Source organism: Zootermopsis nevadensis, unplaced genomic scaffold (genome assembly GCF_977971745.1).
Source record: "Zootermopsis nevadensis isolate Lab colony 2312 unplaced genomic scaffold, Znev_1.0 Znev_ptg000003l, whole genome shotgun sequence".
Lineage (NCBI taxonomy): Eukaryota > Metazoa > Arthropoda > Insecta > Blattodea > Termopsidae > Zootermopsis > Zootermopsis nevadensis.
The window spans coordinates 3925834-3941731 of NW_028259135.1; the positions used below are offsets into that span (position 1 = coordinate 3925834).

A 15898-nucleotide genomic window follows, 5' to 3' on the forward strand; every position below is an offset into this window, starting at 1 on the left:
GCTATTGGTATGACTAATAAAGTGCCGTTCTGTTTTGACGTACTATTGCCATCTAGTGTGAAATACGAGAATTATGTACACACATCACAATACACGATCTTTCAATGCGACTACTTTGGCTCATCTGAGTACCAAGTTTCCATAGATGAACCAGTTTTCTTCTGTGACCAAGCTTTTTCTATCACAAGTGGCATCTAATATGGTTACCATGGGACTTACTTTACATCATTAAGTATATGGGTGCTTTCGTTACCGTGTTTTATCCAGCCTCACTCAACAGTATTAGGAAACATTGTTTCTCATCAGTCAGAGCTCTTAAATGAACATTGGAAATAAATCAAATTCTAAATGTATCCTAACCTAAATACTTTGTTTTCTCTGGTTTAAGAACTTATCACATTATAGCATCTTATTGTATTAGACTCTTCAGGAACACAAACTTTTCCATTACATAACAACGAACTGGTTTATTAAATAGTGGACTTTGTCAAAATGGAATTTACCACTTCCACTAATACATGTAGACACTGCCTAATTTAACAGGGGAATGTTTCCAGGTACGTTAGAAGTCAACAACATTAAACAGCTCTTCAGGCCCAGAGATTGTTCAGGTGACAACTCTTTTACCTAGTTTGTGAAAAGTATTAAAGGGAGCTATGATGGAGGGACAATAAATGCAATACAATTTTGGTGGGAAAACATCTGAAAAGCAGCCAATTGAAAGACTAAGACAGAGATATGGCAGCATTAAGATGAACCTTAGATAAATGGATTGAAAGGATGGGATGCAGACAGAACTATCTCAGGATCACCTCCAGTGGCAGGGTCTGGTATTAGGGTATTAAACTCTTGGGTTCTGAGAACTAAGCTTACAGAGAGATGCATATGCTGCTTTCACCAAGATTACTTAATTCATTCACTGTGAAGGAATAAACAAATTTAAGAATTTGAATACTGCCGATTATCAAGAGTTTTCACCATTTCTTTCCACAATGTCAAATATATATACATCTTGCAGTTATTAAACCTGAACAGCAAATAGCTGTAGTTATTTATTGGTTTACAATCTAAAATTAATGAAGACATCCATCATGGCCCTGATGATGGTGAGATGTCTGTGAATTTCTACCCGACTACCTACATACCATAACATCCCATAAGAGTTATCTTTATACTTGTCACGGTAAGACCTGAAATCTCATTTAAAATTCTTGGCAAATCAAATCCTTAATTTGGTGAACAATGGACACTGCACTATTTCCTACAGTAGCTTTTCTCCCTTATGACACCATTCAAGGTCATAGGACCTTAGTTTTCACTAGTTTACACATCCCTAATTTAAAGTGAAGGGCTGCAACTTGTGTTTCATTATCAGTCTCACTTCTCTGAAGTTCAAACATGTAATATAAATTTTCAGATATTCTTGATATAAATAAAACTAAAATCTTCCATTGGCAACAATGCAGGTCATCGGAGCCATAATTCTACACCTTCCTTGCTACATATGAGACCAAGTGGTTACAAAATACCTTAGCAGTGACCTACCTGGCAATAACCACAAACTTGCAATCAGACCACTTACCCATTATTAACATATGAACCCTCCATTTGCATTGAAAATGTTCATCATCTTCCTCATTTGCTCAGCAGAAAATTTTATACATTGGAGCCTTCAGATCTGCAGGGTAGAGGCATGATTATCATGCAGGCTGTAATACATGTATCTCTGATGAAGAAAAACATTTATATCAAATGATTTCAAGACTTTAATAAAAATTGCTTATTGCTGATAAAAACAATTTCTTTTAGGTATTTTGATCAGATGCTCAATATGACAATCACTGACTTATTCAGAATTACGAGCATGTTGTCGTGACATGCCCATATTATAGGTTAACACACTCACATGCAGGAAAATTTGTACCTGTCTAAATTAGCCAGTCGTATCCTGCAGTGCATTTTCTTTAATGCAGTCTATCAGTAGGTATAACTTTCTTAAAAATTTTAAAGCTCATTTTAAAATGTGTTTAGCAGTGTTTCAGAGATTCAATGTGACAAAGTCATTTCTTTAAATAAACCTGCTGAGTAATGTGAAGAAACTTCTGTGAACTTAAATTTATCCTCACTTTAATTACTGTTCTTCTTCTTCTTTTCTTTCCCTTTTATACTTAAATGTCAGTTTTTTGCACAGTTACTAGCCAGTTGCTTTCATATATACAAGCACAGGCAGCATGGTCATCTCATAAGCCTATTACCATACAACAGGACATGGTAGATACACAGGCAGAATGTGTACAGTAGTATCCATGCCAGACTTTCTCTCTTTTTTTTTTTAGATTATCACAGAAATCAAATTTATCTTTGGACAGATCAAAGAACACACACAAAAAAAAATTAAAACAGAAGTACCTAATTGAACAAGCTTTTAGCTGAAGTTCCAAGTTGTCTAACTTGAATTTGTCTTCATGTGGTAAACTTTACAAAAGAGATGAGTGAACATCTCAGACGAGCTGTCCTTCCTCTTCAAACACATCTTGCCTTATCGTGTTAAGATAGTACAAAGTACCAATATGAACATTTAAGCTTTCTGTTTAGCTGTTTCAAGGAGCTCTCTGGAGATAATATGTCGCTGTATCTGAGCCGTGCCTTCATAAATCTGAAAAATTTTGGCATCACGAAACAGTTTTTCTACAGGATATTCAGTGTTAAAACCATTACCCCCAAATATCTGAAAAGACAAGACAAAAAAATTTATCAAACAAATTATATATCAAATTACCAGTGCTGATTGTGCTGGCTGGCCAGAGCACTAAAACTGGAGGAATATAAAATAAATGCATTATTATACAATGCAACAGCAGGATATCATCATCAAATATCTTAGTACTGTGATGTGATTGTCAGGGGGGAATTAATAATACTACATTTCTGAATGATTTGACTTCTAGACCAGGATTCACCACTAAAAATTACCCATAAATAAATTCATATGTATGGCAATTCTGTTTACTTTAATCCGCAATTAAATTTTTTCTATTCTAAATCACTTGTACAATCCCCTTTTGTTACTCATAGATTAGAAAGTAAGTAATTTATTACATACCGGATAGCCCAAATTTGATTCTCAGAAATGGAATGGTAAAGGGGATTTTTCTTTTTAGGTGGTCCCCTGTCATCACAACATGGCACATTCTCAAGCTGAAGATTGAGAAGACCCTCGGATAAGGAGGATAACTGCAAATATTTTTAGGGGATTTGAGAAGAGGGTACTTAGGACATATGGACCTGAGGATGAAGTGACAAGAGGCTGAAGAAAATTGCATAATGAGGTGCTCCATAACTTGTACTCTTCACCAGAGATTAGTAGTATGCACAAATCAAGGATAAAATGGGTCGAGCATATAATACACATGGGAGATAATAGATGGATACAAAATTTCAGTTGGAAAACTTGAAGACCAACATGTAGAATGGAGAGTAATAATAAAATGGGTCTTAGGGAAAGAGTTGGAAGGTGTAGACTGAATTCATATGACCTTTGAATTCCATAAAAGGCTGGGAATGTCTTGACTAGCTGAACATACCATTATTTTGAGAAGAAATCTGCTCCATGGAGTTAGTTGTCATCTTATTATGTACTCTCAAAGTCTGTACTAGGGAGGGTTTCTTTGCATGGAGGTAAAGACATCTAAAGTGCGAGAAAAACCGCACATATTCCCATCTAGCAGCAAAGTTCAAAAGCTGTCAAGCTTAGCCTCCATTCCCTCTATTAAATGACCAATTCTGATTCATTTACAGAGAATATATAGCATCAAATGAGATGGAAAGTTGAAAGATCATGAATGGTAACTGGGAAAGAATTGGCAAGAGGTGGTCATGACCATTTTTCAAGACACAATCATGGTATTCACCTGGAGATCCTGAACAAATCCATTAGATATGTCATTACAGTAACTTTCTGGATAAAAGTATAATGTTTTTTTTTTTTACACCAAGATACTCAGTTCAGCTCTCTTATTCCAGAAATTATGTTTTAAAAAGTGACACACAGCAAAGCAACTGTTCGTGTAGAAGCCACAGGCACCAAGTACTGTACCTCAGTGACAAGTAGCAGTGGATTCGTCACCGTTACATTCATTCTAATCCTTTTCTTTGAGGTCCTAGAGTGACTTGTTTGCACTAAACATGTTTCTTACCTGCACAGCATCAGTTGCACATTTGTTGGCAACATCTGCAGCCTGCGCTTTTGCAACAGAAGCATAGTATGTGTTTCTCCGGCCCTGATCTGTTTCCCACGCAGCTCGCATCCAAGCAAGACGAGATGTCTCTATACCAATTGCCATGTCAGCCAGCATGAATGAAACAGCCTAGTGGGCAAAATTGAGCACAAATATCACACATCCATCAAATATTTATAACTGAATTTCTAAATGACCTATAAATTACTGACTGGAAGAAGTATGCTTTAAGAGAATGTTAATTTTTCATTAAATTAATAAACATAGCACTTCAGATCTTGGAGAGCTTTGAAATTATTAGTGTTTTACGTCCTCTTTCCACCTGAAGACAAAGTAGAACTAACTTATAAATTGTTGTGGGTTTAACATGTAGACAATGGATAAAGTCCAAGAAATCCATCTTATACAGTCTGGAAATAACCTAGAAGATTTAGATGTCAGAGTTATCATGTATAAAACATGTTTCCGGCAGTTACCAATATTCAAAGCAAATAAAGAACAGCAAACATTTTACATGAGGAAGACCCACATTGGACTTCTGGATGACAGTAAAACTGCTGCCGCATAAGAAGTGTGTCTTGTAATGTTTGTTAGAATAGAACAGTTATAGAGAAGAAAAATACGAAGGCCTTCATTCCTAGAATAAACTTCTCAGGAATATTGAGCTAGAAATGGAGCTGCAGACAGTTCTGCCAAATTTATAAGACAGCCTTACGGGTTAAACTTAATGTTCTCATGATGGCATACGAAGGCGACTGTCTTCTGGGATGTTGCACCTTGTAGTCTGGTAGAAATTTACTGACATTTCAGTGCCTGCTGCCTCCATCATCAGGACAATAAATCATCGGTAAATTTCTACCAGAAGACAGTCTTCTTCATACTCTTACACCTTCAATTTCCTTTCATTCTCTCTTCATGAAGAAAGTTTACTCTTGTAGTGAAAAATGAAATTGAAAGGAATTTCTCATAACAATTTTCAAATAATAAGTAGTGTAAAAAAGTAAAGTTTGTCCCACTATACGCCATGTAGGCGTTTGGGGTGAGTGGAGGTATAGCTCCTCTCTTCCTTGACCTCGGCACTAGATGGGGGTGAGTGGTCAGCATCACGCCTCGGTCGGCTTTACCCCCGGGAAAGGACCCCGGTACCCATTGTAGAGGAGGCTGGGTGGGCCCCAGAGCCGGTCTGGACACAGAGGCTAGAGGAAAAATCCTCTGCCCCCGTCGGGGATCGAACCCCGGTCGTCCAGCCCGTAGCTAGTCACTATACAGACTGAGCTATCCCAGCTCATAATAAGTAGTGTAGAAAGGGAAAAATATATTAAACCTGATAAAAAAAATATGTTAATACTAAAGTCAATACACACTGAACATTACCTGGTGTTGTGCAATTGGTATGCCAAAAGTCTTCCTTTCCAAAGAATACTTTGTTGCTTCGTCAAGGGCCCTCTGTGCTACTCCTACAGCACCAGCCGCAACCTAAAGACCCCAAGATCCCATCAAAATTAAGGCATTAACACATCAGTAGCATCATCATGGGTTCAATTATGTTACACATCAACTTGACCTTCTGTTCTACATAGGATAACACCAATAGAGACCTCGAGTAGCAAAATGGAGTGGTATCTTCATGTTATGCATATAGAGGAGGTCATGAAAACATGGATGACACTAGAAAAGAAGAATAGATCAGAAGGACAAAAATATTATACTGGAAAAGATATGGAGAAAGAGCTGCTGCTGGAGGCAATGAAGAAGACGATACAAAAGAAATAAAATGGAGATTATTCTGTTTGAATGATAAGACCAAAACCCAGATTCCACCCAGTAACATGAAACCATAAGAAGCCACTTCTGTCTGGATGCTGATTTGAGGCACCTGAATTTAGTTCATATCACCATTATTTCCTGATTACACACTCATGAGTTGGTCTTTCAAGTGCTCACTTTTCTGACATTCTCCCCCACATTTTGTAGTGAAGAATGACCTTTTAGATACAAGTAGTGAATGTTTTTCATTTGTTAAATGTTCTTTTGTCACAAATGAAGTTCATAGTGTAATAACATGTGTCCAAAATTTGCATGAACATAGTCAGAAGTGCCCAACATCATAATCTGCTTTAATTTAGCAGCATTTGTTAGCCTGTGGAAAGCAATAAAAATTATCCAGCACACAAGGCTACACTGGAATCATATGATTCTAGCACTGCAGGTGTTAAACTGATAATTTACCTGTGAAACATCATGTCATAAACATAACATAGGCTTCAGAAATATTGTCCCTGGGAGAAATGATCTGCCAGACATTATGTTTTCATCGGAGAAACGTATGGTGTCTTCAGCCTCTCATAAACTGCTTTAAACTTCCTTCCTGTTGCTCTGTTCCAGATTTATTTTGCACATTCAAGAATTAAAGATGTGAAAATATTCTATATTCATTACAAATTATTTACTTGCATTATTGTAAGTAAGAAATATACAGGTTCATTTGGGCTGGCAAGAAAAACAAAAAAGGATTATTTATTTAAATAACAGCATAAGTATGTAGCATAAACTATGTCTAAAACGTACAAAATTTAAAGCAAAATGGCAATTTGTATGGAGATGAAGACTGAAACTACCATACTTTTCAGCTTAAAACAGGGAGCAACTTAAATGTGCATAATACAGAATATTAGGGCAGAAAGTTCTGGTATGAAAAGCATACCGGAGGTCGAGTCTTGTCAAAAACTGCCATGGCAATCTTGAATCCGTCCCCTTCACCCAGCAGAACATTTTCTTTAGGCACACGAACATCCTCAAATGTGATTCCTCTTGTGTCAGAGCAGCGCTGACCCATGTTGATTTCCTATAATTCCACAAGGTCATTTTCATAAATTCGTGCGGGTTTCTCGACCCCCGCATTTGTTTCATATTGAACTTGTAAATGTGACAATCATGGGAGGATATTAATATCAGTAAGAAAATCAAATGTATCATGAACTCACTAATGCTTCGTCTCTGAAATTTCTGTGTGTGTCAGTTTAGAGTAGCAATAATTATTTTCATACATATCACAGAAATTAATGAATCAACAACTTCTGGGAAAAATCAACCATTAGAATTAATTTAATTTTCACTGCCATTATGGCAAAACTTGCAACACCATAAATAGTTTTCAGTATATATGTATGTGAGATTCTCTTCATGATAGAGTTTAAACACAAGTTTTAAATTCATTAGTGAAGCTGAACATTAATCATATAACCGGTGTACGTTCAGTGAGAATTGTGTATGCTTATATTTGTGTAAATGCATCATAAAATTCACACTGATTATGATGTCTGTTCCACACGGTACACTAACAAATAAAATACTTTGGTAGTCACCTTTCTTCCTGGAGTAAGGCCTGGCGTATCCCGATCAACAATAAATCCAGTGAATGCTTTACCAGCAGGACACTTGGGATCTGGGTTTGTTCGTGCCAGAACAAAGTACCTGAAGCATAAATAAGACCACTCAGCACAAAAATAAAATAGTTAAACAAAAGGGAAAAAGAATTATAACTTCTGAACACAACTTTCTTTGATCCAGCAGTAACAAAAATGGATCCGTCTGATGAATGAGATGCACTTCAAAAGCAGACAAAGAGCTCCAAAATTTTAGAGCTCAATAAACAGAATGCAAGTATGGAGGTTAACAGTAATTAAAAAGGTAACGCTTCTAAAACATTTTCATTCTTATACCGGTATATACATAATAAAAATCTGAACTGCAATAAAATTGATATGTGCTAAACAGACATATTTTCTCAGAAATTGTTTGTTACTTAATGTACATTTGTGATAAAAACAAAAGTAAAAAAGCCTCATTTTGGTCTTACAGTTAAGTAAACATGTTATTACTACATGTCTAAATATGTTAAAATAGTATTAAAGTAGTGCCTTTACCCAGTATTAAAATTCAATGTATGACAATTTTAGGTTGAATGCCCTTCTAAACCTCATTTAAGGCTGTATGAAAGTCTAATATAATTGTTTTTCCTGCTTTATTTTGATCCTACCTTTCTTTCCTTCCCTTGCCTCCTGAATCAGCATTCCTCTCTGAAAAGTCTCAATTCCTATTGGTCCAAAGACAGAGCAATCTCAACTCCTCATTCAACAGCCCCACTTTCCTCTTAACTTTACAAATACCATGTAAATCTAAGCACAACTTTGACCTTGAAGATGAAGGCTGCTCCTCCAAAATGTTGGCATAACAACCCAGAAGACCACCATCTATGTGTGATCAGTCCAATTCAGAATTTGAAACATACGTGGAGTCGGAAAAAGATGTATAAATATACATTCAATGAGTTTGCATTGCTTGAAACTCAAATGACCATCTGCCATTTTGTGTGTCTGAATCATTGGAAAAGAAACTGTGGTGCCATCTGTAAAGTGTAGACCACACTAGGTTGCCATCATAAACACAAACGAGATCGATAACAAGGTTAATATTCTGCATTACAAGGAGTAAACATCTTTTTTGGACACTCTGTATGTACAATTCCTTTTTCTTTTTAAATAAGATCCTTTTTCATTTTTAAAAAAACATACTCTCCTTCATATCTGTAATCATTAGCATCACCTCCCACTTTTTTCCGTTCCCAATAACGGCCTTTCACATTTATCAGTACATCTTCAACCATAAATCTTAATGGCAATGACACTTTATGAGTACAGTCTTCCTCACGTTCAAAACTTTAAATGTGAACATTCATTTACATTTCTGACAGTATGAGCCCTGGGAACGGGCTTATACTGAGCTGTCAAGATGTTAAAAAACTGCAACCAAGGTACTGGACCAGGACTTATACTAACCAGCTAGCAACACCTCCATTTGTAATCCACATCTTCTGACCATTTATGATGTATTCATCTCCTTTCTTCTCAGCTCGAGTTTTCACTCCATTTACATCTGATCCTGCTCCAGGTTCTGTGACCCCATAGGCCTGTAACAAAAGCATTTTAACCCTACCACAGAGCCAAGAAATGTTTACTTTTTTTCATCTGATACTGCAGTTAAATCTCTGTTTAAGACTCCTCTGAGTGACAATCAATATGAACAGTAAACTTAGTAAAGCCTTAAACAGAGAAAAATGAACAGAATTGGGTTCAATGAAACATCAAATGGGAAACAGTTACTACGACAGCCAGATAATCTTGATGTATGAAACATGTGGTATATTTCTTCGCTTCTATCAGCAGATAGGGTAGTTACAAGTATACATGGACTGGTTATGGAGGACCGATCTAACCAATTTGGGCCCTTAAGCAATCTCTTTTACCATTAATCTAATCAATCTTGGAACTATAATAGTTACAAATGGACAAACATTTTCTACAACTGCAGGATAAGGGCTCTTTTAACTAACTAAAATGAGAAGAAGATTGTACAAATACAATGTAAAATCATGACATTTATGAACCGAATACTTACTGCAACGAGCGGCTCTTCTACCAGTCTTCCTAAGAACTTCTTCTGCTGTTCCTTATTGCCGGCGACGATTAGTGGAATTTGCTGTCAACACAAAAACAATTGGGGAAATTCTATATTATAGCATCCTGCTCTGCTATCTGCTTTATTATTCATGGTGAAGCTTCGTTGCTTTATACAAAACCTTTTGTTTTCATACACCTGACTTTACACAAATCTTCATAGCATAACAAGATATGGGACAATCGACACACACAATATACAAACAGAAAGACTCCAGAACAAAGAACAAAACTGAAAATATGTTGGTAAATATACAAGAAAAACACGAACTACCAAAATATAACAATAGAGTCTGCTGTTGCAAACACCATCTGAATGTAAGATGAATAATAATAATAATATAAGGCTGTTTTTAGTGCTAGTTCAAACTTCTTGGTACTTTGTAGAGAAAGACAGCCTTGAATATTCCTGTCCACGTTTGTATTTAGTTGATTCATACGTAACTCAAATAATAGAAGAAGAATAAGAAGAAGAAGGGTGGGTGCATGTAAGACATCACAAACATGCATATGGTGCTCTTTCATGCAAGTGAGGGGACTGTAACCTGCAGGCTGCATGTGACCCTTGAAACCTTTTTATGCAGACTGCCACACGATTTTGGAATCAGCCAGTGTCATAAGGGGAACAATTTTATGCTACTAAGAAACACTGATACACAGAGTTCACACACACATTATGTAAGGAAAAACAATCGCATAAGAAATATATTAAGAAAAATTGTGTATGTAGTTCAATAATGTTAAATTCATATTTAAACCAATAAAATAATATAAAAATTACTGTGGTTTTAAACTGAAGTTTTTATCACTACGAATTACTTGAAATCTAAACAATTTAAAAGTTAATAAATAATGCCTTTACAATAAAATCAGTTATATGGAGAAATACAGCGATTGTCCATTTTCAAGTGTATAACAGCTACACTCTTTAAGTTAAATACGTTTTTGCTTACTGTCCATGGCATTATTAATTCTTTTCTCCAGCCCTCAACAAAGATATGAATAGTCAATGCAGCCCACAGTGATGAAATGGTTGCCGACCTCTGCTCTAAGCAATCAGTGCAACACATTAAATTCAAATGTAAATCATCACAATCGGACCTACTCCTAAGCTAGATGCTCCCAATGCAGTTTCAACAGCAGAACAACCATATGCAATTTCCTCTGCAATCAGACACTCATCAAAACATGTAAGATCCAGACCACCTGTAACATCACAATAAATCACTTGCTAATTTTAAAAGAAAATTACATTCACACAAATGTTCCTGATTGACATAGAAGCAAAAATTAGATTCACGTGACATTTATACTATAAAAGGAATTTAGACACACTAAAGAAATTAAATACACAATCAATCATGGAATTCATAGAGAATTACAGAGGTAACTGGAAACACCATGCTCCTTGACTGCCCCATTCAAGTATCCCACTCCAAAACCTCAGCTACCAAGATCTTCGGTGAGACTGCACAGACCATAAGCAGTCACTGGGCTTAAGACATGGAAGACTGGTAATGAAGACCAAAACAAATTGTGTACAATGATTCATTCATTATCAACAAAAGTTTCTGAAAATATGTGCCTAAATTTGTTACCATATTTGCATTTGCAACTTACAAGATTTCCTTTTTCAATATTTTATTTAAAAAACTATATTTCCATATTATAATATAAATATTATACAAATCGGGTTAGGACAAAGATAACTAATATTTAATTAATCATTTTTATTAGGGTGATTCTTTAATAATCTTAGTTTTACAAAATACATCCTTCTAAGCATATCTGTAAAACATTACTTAACTCGCTAATCTCCATAAACTGCAAAAATATTTCTTGAGGTACCCTTTCAGCCTTCTTATATCAGATTCCTGCCCAAGACAATTATGAAATTTGCGCTGAATATTTTGCAGGTGCACCCGCTAATGGAATAAATGTCAGTCACATGATTAGTGTGTTCTAAGAAGTAATTCAAATGGCAGGGGATTAACTACCATAAACTATTCTGAGTACACCTCAAAATTGAAAGTGAGAGTCCATTCCTAAAATTTAAGCATAACTGTAGATATAAAATCAAAATAAATAACAAACAAAAATATTATATTCTGCCAAATTTTGTCAAGTTACTAGTATCCATTTTTTCTATATACCATACAAGGTTGCTATCCAGATAAGCCTACATTTTGTTTCTAAAAATTCCGAACACTATTGATTATTTCATAATTTACTTTCATCATGAATGGAATCTTCAGCTTTATGGAACCCATCTATAAATATAAATAGGCATTTTCAAATAGCACCCTCAGTATTTGGAGACCCATCAAATGGCAAGGTCCTAAACTGTTGCTTATTAAGCTCCTATATAAATCCAGCACTGAGGGCAGAGGACAACCAAAGAGGAATGCTTATGGCAGGACAGTAAAACACTCAGAAAGCTTCACCATAAAATAAATCACGCTGGTGGATTTAATTATTTATTTATTTATTTACTTATCCATTTATAGTTTAATGACACACACAGTAGCTCAGAAGAAAGCATCAAATGATAGAATTATAAAGTAATTTTAAAAAAAGTTGTGTTCTGACAGATGAAAACTGAATGAAAAGCATATCAATATAACTCACCACAGTGCTGAGGGATGTGGTAATTTGTCAGACCTAGTTCCCATGCCTTCTTGATAATATCCCAGGGGAACTTCATGGACCGATCATAATCAGCAGCCTTTGGGACAATCTCTTCTCTAGAGAATTTCCGTGCTAATTCCTGCAGATCCTTCTGAGTATCACTCAGTTCTGAAACAGTAAAATAATATTCTAGGTACTTACACCTTGCTGTCACATATCTACTTCACAATAAAATGACTGACAGTGCAGGACAAAAAAAAACCATGAATGGCACTTCAGTAAGATAACAGAAACAAATATTCCAGACACACTGACAAAATATGGGCCGGATTACTTTTTCCATCAACATAACCTTACAGGTTATCACGATCATACCTCAACACATTAAGAAGTTTCATAAATAGTACTGTAACAAATGTAATTAAATTTTGGTTTCTCTGATGTATGCATTTATTACAATTAATTATTTTCTTGACTGCAGTCACAATCTTGGTTACAGATCCCCAAGTTCCACACTGGTTTTAACTATTCTCTTTTAGCTACTGTCCAACCTTTTCCTTTCTCATAACTTCACTTCTATTCAAGTCCAAGTATCGCTCCTGTCTTCATCACAAACGACGTATTGCATCACTCAACTCACACTGAACTCTGAATCTTCCAGAACTCAACTCAGTATTTAGGCATGTTCTTAATATCACAGTACAACAAAATAATGTACACAGCTCAAACAGTCATCAAGAAGTAAATCTAAGAAGGCAGCCATCTACATATTATCTGCCGATGAAAACCTCAGATCCTAAAAAGTAATTATAATTTTGCACGGTAAGGCACATGTGGTCTTGTAGCAAGACAATGACTCAGTGGAACCAGGTTCAATAACATGTCACACCTTAATGAGCTAACTAGCAAGATGGTAAAAGAAATCCTGCCTTTTATGGAACCAAACAGTTCATTATAATGTTTACAAAAGCCGGCCACTGGGTGCTATACCTAAGCCAGATGAATTCAGTCCAGATCCTCACTTGTTATCTCCAGAAGATCAATTATAATATTACACTCCCTGCTATATTTAAGTCTCCCAAGTGGTTTCTTATCTTCAGGTTTTCCAACTACAATTTTGTACACCTTTCTACTTTCCCTGTGTCCATTATATCCCCCCCCCCCCATCTAATCTTCCTTGATTTCATAATCTTCATGATAAATGACAAAGAATACAAATTATGAAGATATTCAATATGTAATTTTCTTCAGACTCTTGTTGCTTTCCTCCTCTTAGATTCAAATAATCTCCTCTGCACTGCTCTCAAACATATGTTCCTTCCTGAGGAGAGGGCAAGGGTACAAAACTCCTAACTTAATGTATACAAATAATAAATGTTCTTTTAAAATGCTTGAAGCAAATTCAATGGACGTATTTTCTGTCAGAGGAATTTTTATTTGCCAAATAATACCAACCAAAACAGATTCCACTTGCTTGTTTTCTTTCAGTTGCTGCTGGGTGTGGCACACTGGAAAGTGTACGCAAGCCACGATGAAAGCTCTTCTTTATTATCTAAAACCAAGTGGAAAGGTGAAAACAAGAAACACAAGAAAATTTTTATAAATAAGGGATGACAAAGTTAAAGAACTGGAAGAAGATAAACAAGCCTAAAAAATATATGAAAATAAGATCACATAACAGCAATTTCAGGAGAAAGTGATATAAAAAGGAAATCAAATAAGAAATTAGAGGAAACAGAAGAGAAAAATCTGTAGCAAATTTAAAGCATGTATTATAAAATACAAAGAGTCCACACACATGGCTTTACTAGCCAATCCCATCAGCCAGCCTAGTCCGGATATATCTTGTATTTGGATTGCCCTTATCTCAGAAAAGGTCAAATTATTGCAACATAGTCCAGCTTGATGTTGTATGAAGCTTTTCCATCCTCGACAGTTATATTCTTGGGCCTTTGCCACTTCAATTGTCAGACTATGTATTTTCTACTTGCTCTTCAATTTTTTTTTCATTTCTCTTTCTTTTGCTGTTTCAGTTTGTTGCACTTCAGACAGTATGTTACCTTGGTCATGTGCACCAACTCCTACCCATGTTATGTAATTTTTTGGAAAATGTTTCTTTCTTTATCTCCCACGATATGTGCTGTCCTGCTCAGTTTATATACTATGATTTCCACTTCTGCCATGTCTGGAGATAGGGATTACCTCTATTGATTGAGCCCAACAGAGTAGGTTTTACCAGAAGACGGACACAGAGTCCCATCTCTGAAACGTCGTGGATTTTATTGTTTTCATTTGGTATTGGATGATAGATAATGTCCAGAAAACAGTATGCTTCAATGACAATACAATTTATGACAAGTACAAAACGAAATGTTAATGTGATTGGAAAGTAAATAATTATTCCAAAATTAATTGAGTAATATGACACTAACATCATGGGTCTGTTACTCCAACGATTTTAATAGAAATAATTTCTTGTAGGATTTTAGGTTTTCACAGTGGTGAGTCTGAAGATAGCTGTCTTCTGAGTTGTTGCGCCTTGTAGTCTGGCAGTTCACCGACGTTTCAGAGGTCCTTCCTACCTCCATCATCATCGCCCTAATGATGACGGCAGCAAGGTCCTCTGAAACATGGATAAACTTCTACCAGACTACACGGCGCAACAACCCAGAAGACAGCCAGCTTTAAACAATTTCGTGTGTAACTTTCTTTCGTAACATTGCTGCCAAATGAAATTATAAAAAATGTTACATTTCATCATTATTTAACAGAACAGGCTCAGATTTACTTCTATCAATAAAAATATAGCCAAATGAATTACAATTACTACGTACATGAAATGACGTTTATTGAGAAATGTAAATAATGCCTAATATATGTAAAAAAGGTTATTTTCAAGTAAAAGTCCACAAATACCTGTCCAAACATGGCCATGCTTTGCATCTTTCTTTGCTGAACAAATAATTCTAGGATATACGCATATGTATCACGTCAAAAAAATGTATGGAATTCGCCAACTGAATTTCTTGTTCACATTTCCTTTTAGGCAAAATATGAGTGCGCCATCTGTTGTGGAGTTCGATAAAATACAAAAACTCGTTTTATTTTTGAACCTTTATTGGAAAACATTATGAATATATTCAAATGAATATAAACCACTGCTTTATACAAATACGTGAGCCACTAATATGGCAACATTACATTCTTACAAAACGTTTAACAGCTCTTCTCGGCGCATACATTAATACCAACTTCAAAATCAATCAATTGCTAGACGTTGGCAGCATAGGTGGCATAGTTAATGCTGTCAAGTATCGGCGGGAATAGCCTGCCATTTATTCACAGGAAACGATTTGGTGGTAGTTATAGCAACAGCCACTGCTGAGCGCTATAGCGATGTAGATATTTATTTCCCCCTATCCTCCAATTGTCATCACTGGAACGACTAATTTTACAAACCTGAATGTCTTCTGGCACACAGCATGCCATGCACTTTGGTAACATCTGACTGACGTT

The 15898-nt window shown here is 35.7% G+C and overlaps 1 protein-coding gene and 1 long non-coding RNA gene across 5 annotated transcripts; one reads left to right on the top strand and one right to left on the bottom strand.

Annotated features, from left to right (window-relative positions):
* The first annotated feature begins 238 nt into the window (after nucleotides 1-238).
* On the top strand, nucleotides 239-3507 carry LOC110838224 (uncharacterized). Of its 2 annotated transcripts, none has more exons than XR_002546009.2 (2): nucleotides 239-611; nucleotides 3162-3507. It is a non-coding gene; the product is annotated as an uncharacterized LOC110838224 (long non-coding RNA). The 2 variants fall into 2 exon arrangements; XR_002546010.2 differs by having other exon boundaries at nucleotides 239-557.
* Nucleotides 1743-15610, bottom strand: LOC110838223 (medium-chain specific acyl-CoA dehydrogenase, mitochondrial). 3 transcript variants are annotated; one of them, XM_022081234.2, is made up of 11 exons: nucleotides 15299-15610; nucleotides 13838-13934; nucleotides 12383-12550; nucleotides 10860-10960; nucleotides 9696-9776; nucleotides 9077-9207; nucleotides 7604-7712; nucleotides 6943-7083; nucleotides 5613-5714; nucleotides 4197-4367; nucleotides 1743-2728 (listed from the first exon to the last, which is right to left on the bottom strand). In XM_022081234.2, exons 1-11 carry the CDS (start codon nucleotides 15323-15325, stop codon nucleotides 2579-2581), a joined length of 1278 nt encoding a protein of 425 aa, XP_021936926.1. In that variant the 5' UTR covers nucleotides 15326-15610; the 3' UTR covers nucleotides 1743-2578. The 3 variants fall into 3 exon arrangements, with proteins under 3 accessions (XP_021936926.1, XP_021936927.1, XP_021936928.1); XM_022081235.2 differs by lacking the exon at nucleotides 15299-15610 and adding an exon at nucleotides 14815-14972; XM_022081236.2 differs by lacking the exon at nucleotides 13838-13934.
* Between the last annotated feature and the right edge of the window lie 288 nt (nucleotides 15611-15898).